Below are 3588 nucleotides of genomic sequence, written 5' to 3'. Positions count from 1 at the left end.
GTTAATCACACGACCAAAGTAAAATAATCTCATATTCGCTGAGGTGTGTGAATAAATAGACAAGTTAAAAGCTTATGGTGTATTAGATGTATAGTTAGTTTAATTATGGCATTAATTACGGCTACTATTTATCGAACCAAAAGGAATAAAATAAAGAGAAACCGAGTGAACATGGTATAAAAGATGACAACTGTTACAAATATTTAATATGAAAAAAAGTATGTATTTAAATAGTAATCCAACCCAATTAGCATCTACAAAAGCTCAACTCTTAATCCAATTTCGGCCTTCTTTAATCCCTAGAATTTCTTTACCAAACTTTTTGTTGTTTCATCTTTTTTTTTTTTTTCAATTGACAATATAAGCAAGCAAAGTCACGATTCCAAAAGAACTGCACACATTCTATTCATTATACGATCAGCTTATAACAGGAATAGAAGTCTATAGGCTCAATGTCAACAGTAAAATATGCCAGCAAAAAGTCGTACCAAAATAGAATAGAAGTAATAAGAAAAAAGTGGAAAATAACAATATTATCCAAATGTATTCATATCAGAGAGAGAGAGAGAGAGAGAGAGAGCAGAAACAAAAATATTGAGTGAGAGTGGGGCGCGAATATTAACTTTTCCCATTAAAAGGTTGGTGACTAGTCGATCAATCTCATAAATGTGATCATCATACCATTTCACTACCGTATGTCCTATTGCACCAGATAATAATCACGGAAATACCACATCACTGCCCGTTCTCGTCTTTTTACCATTCCACTCTCTATTTGAAGTCAAGCCACAAGTCCACAAAAAAAAAAAATATATTGGGGCAGTAAAAATAACCAAACAGATTAACGGGAGAAGATACGAACAAAGAAAGTATGTACCCATGACAAAATACCATCCCCAACTATGAATCTCGACCCTCCATCTCTCTTAAACTTTGTCGCAAATCGCTGAATTTCATGCTTTTCGATTGCCACCCTGAAAATTGTTCAGTTTTCTTTCCGAAGGCATTACCCAAAATCGTCCATTCCACGTGGCACGATCGTAACGAACTATGTACCATATGAACAAACTGGGAGAGGAAAGACAACGAAAGACTTGGGGACTTGGGACTCTCGATAAACAACCAAAAAAAAAAATATTAAAGAAAGAAAGAAAAAAAAACGAAAGAATTTTCTGTTTTTCCTTTTTTAAGCCTAACAGAGAACTTTATTTACCACTTATACCCCTGAAACCCACCGGAACAGCTCGCTGATCTCTTCCCCTACGCGGTTGGCCTCCAAATCCCACTCTCTGTCCAAACCCAAAACGACGTCGCTCCGGCGGCTACTCCCCGTGAAATACCTACCGGAGCTCCGAAACGACGCCGACAATCGGTCCACGTACTCCTTCAGCCAACTTCTCCCGGAGCCGACCTCGTCGACCAGGCCTGGGTCCATCTCCGTCGGAGCGACACTGTCCGACCGTGAATCGTCCTTAAACTCCGAAACCGCTCTCTGGTGGCCTCCGTTTCCGGGAACGGAAGCAATGACGATCTCGGAATCGTCGTCGACGTGGTACTCGAAGGAGGAGCCGATGGAGTAGGACCTGGAGCCGCGGCGAGATTCGTGCCGTCGGTCGGCGCCGCGGCGGCTGACGCTGCCGATTTCGATCCTGGCGGAGGAGCCAATGGAGGACTGACCTAGGGTTTTGAGGATTTCAGCGTCGGAGATTACGACCGGAGATCGGCAGAGAGGACAGGTCTGGTTGGAGAGGAGCCATGGATCGACGCAGACGGAATGGAAGGCGTGGCAGCAGAGCGGGAGGAGGCGGAGCTGGTCCTCCGGTTCGAACTTCGAGAGGCAGACCGCGCAGTCGGCGGCGGAGGAGGATCGAGTCACGGCGGAGAAGGCGAAGAGCGGGAGAGAGTCGAGAAGAGAGTCGGCAGAGGCCTCCGGCGAGACGCGGCGGCTTGAAACTGCGGCGACGGCGACGGAGGGCGACGAGGAGAGGTGGCGGAGGCATCGGCGGTTGAGGTGGCGGAGGAGGAAACACAGCGAGATTGAGGCGACGATTGTGATGCAGAGTATTAGGATTATAATCAAAAGGCTCGGACTGAGCTTGCCGAACGATAGAGAATCGGACCGGCGAGGAAGCTCTGGAATGTAGTCGGCGAGCGGCGGAGAAGATGGAAACGAAGACATTCCTCTTTGGTCGCCAGAGAGAGAGAGAGAGAATGAAGATGTTATAAATGAGTTATTATATTTTTGGGTGAGGCTGTGATATATATGTAATAAAGCGAAATCCCGGTTTTTAGTCCGAAGTCACGTGAGAGGCGCGTGGGTGGATGGATAGTACGGCATACGGACGGAATGAATATGGCAATATTTGTTATTAAATATAATCATAATATTATTTGGGGTTTTTCCTTCCTCGTAGAGATAATAATATTTGGTTTGGTGGTGGAGTTAGAATGGAAAAGTTGGATGTATAAGTTGAGTAAGTGTGTGCGTTGGTGGTGGAGTTGTATTAGAGACAGAGAGAGGGAGAGACTGTGTGCGTGCGTGTCCCACGCTCCTTTCTCATAACTTGTGTTTTGGTTTGAGAGAGAGAGAAATAAATGAGAGAGTAAATGCGATTGCAGGCTCTAGGAGAGAGAGTGTGAATATGGTCTGGCCTGAGACTCTGCTCCCTGCGCTTAAGATTTGAGAGAGAGAGAGAGTGAATGAATGAATGAATAAAAAGAAACCCCTTCCTCTCTCTGGCCCATGCTTACAAAAACAAAATCAATATGATACAGCATCTGAGATTATTTCTATGATATGGTCAATACAACTATAGTGGGTTACATTGCAGCACTGCCATAAAATACAATTAGTGTTTATCTGAGTATTAAAAAAAACTACCCGGCTACTGCGTACGTACAGGTAACAAAGGGTTCATTTTTTAACATCTAAAATACTTGTAGAGCCTTGAATATTTTGACCAGATTTTTAATTATAGTTTTTATTATTATATTTTATTTTATAATCAACCACTTTAAGCGCTTCTTTCAGAGAATTCACCAATTACTTATTTAATTCGCTTGCTATTGTTTGATTTGCTATTTAATAAGACCAACCGCATGTATATATATTGTAATCTCAGCCACTATATAAATATAGCTGTTTAAATAGAATTAGAAGGTTCCAACTAAAAGAGCAAAAGTATAACTGACAATCTTTCTGATTAGAAGAATATTATGTATTTATTTTTATCTTTGGTTCATTTCATTCAGCTAATTTTTTGTTAACTTAAATTATTTATGTTGATGTCAGAAAATATATACAATAATTATCTCGATCATTATACAATAAATACTGATTAGACTTGATAATATATTAAGTATAAAGATTGATTGTTTTTACATCAGACGAATCTCAATACAAGAAACAACTTTACAAATGATTCAATATAAAAGTGAAAATAACAATAGAAGTTGTGCAGCGTAGGTGTCATCTCTCCTCCCATTTCCATGGGGTCTTGTGCTTTTCATAGGTGAAGGTCATCTATGAGCGTGGGTTGGATCAGATCCATGTTCAAAACGATTATTTTGGTAACTATTCTGATTGTA

At 41.3% G+C, this 3588-nt stretch overlaps 1 protein-coding gene across 1 annotated transcript; it reads right to left on the bottom strand.

Moving 5' to 3' along the window:
• Positions 1–400: 400 nt before the first annotated feature.
• ATL4 (TOXICOS EN LEVADURA 4) lies at positions 401–2357 on the bottom strand. Its single transcript, XM_089618600.1, has one exon. The coding sequence runs from the start codon at positions 2177–2179 to the stop codon at positions 1217–1219; it is 963 nt and encodes a 320-aa protein (XP_089474726.1). The 5' UTR covers positions 2180–2357; the 3' UTR covers positions 401–1216.
• Positions 2358–3588: the final 1231 nt, after the last annotated feature.

The sequence above is a fragment of the Urtica dioica genome, chromosome 7 (genome assembly GCF_054948205.1).
Source record: "Urtica dioica subsp. dioica isolate 48M chromosome 7, U.dioica_male_clone48M_v1_H2, whole genome shotgun sequence".
Lineage (NCBI taxonomy): Eukaryota > Viridiplantae > Streptophyta > Magnoliopsida > Rosales > Urticaceae > Urtica > Urtica dioica.
This window is presented reverse-complemented; position numbering and strand designations above follow the sequence as displayed.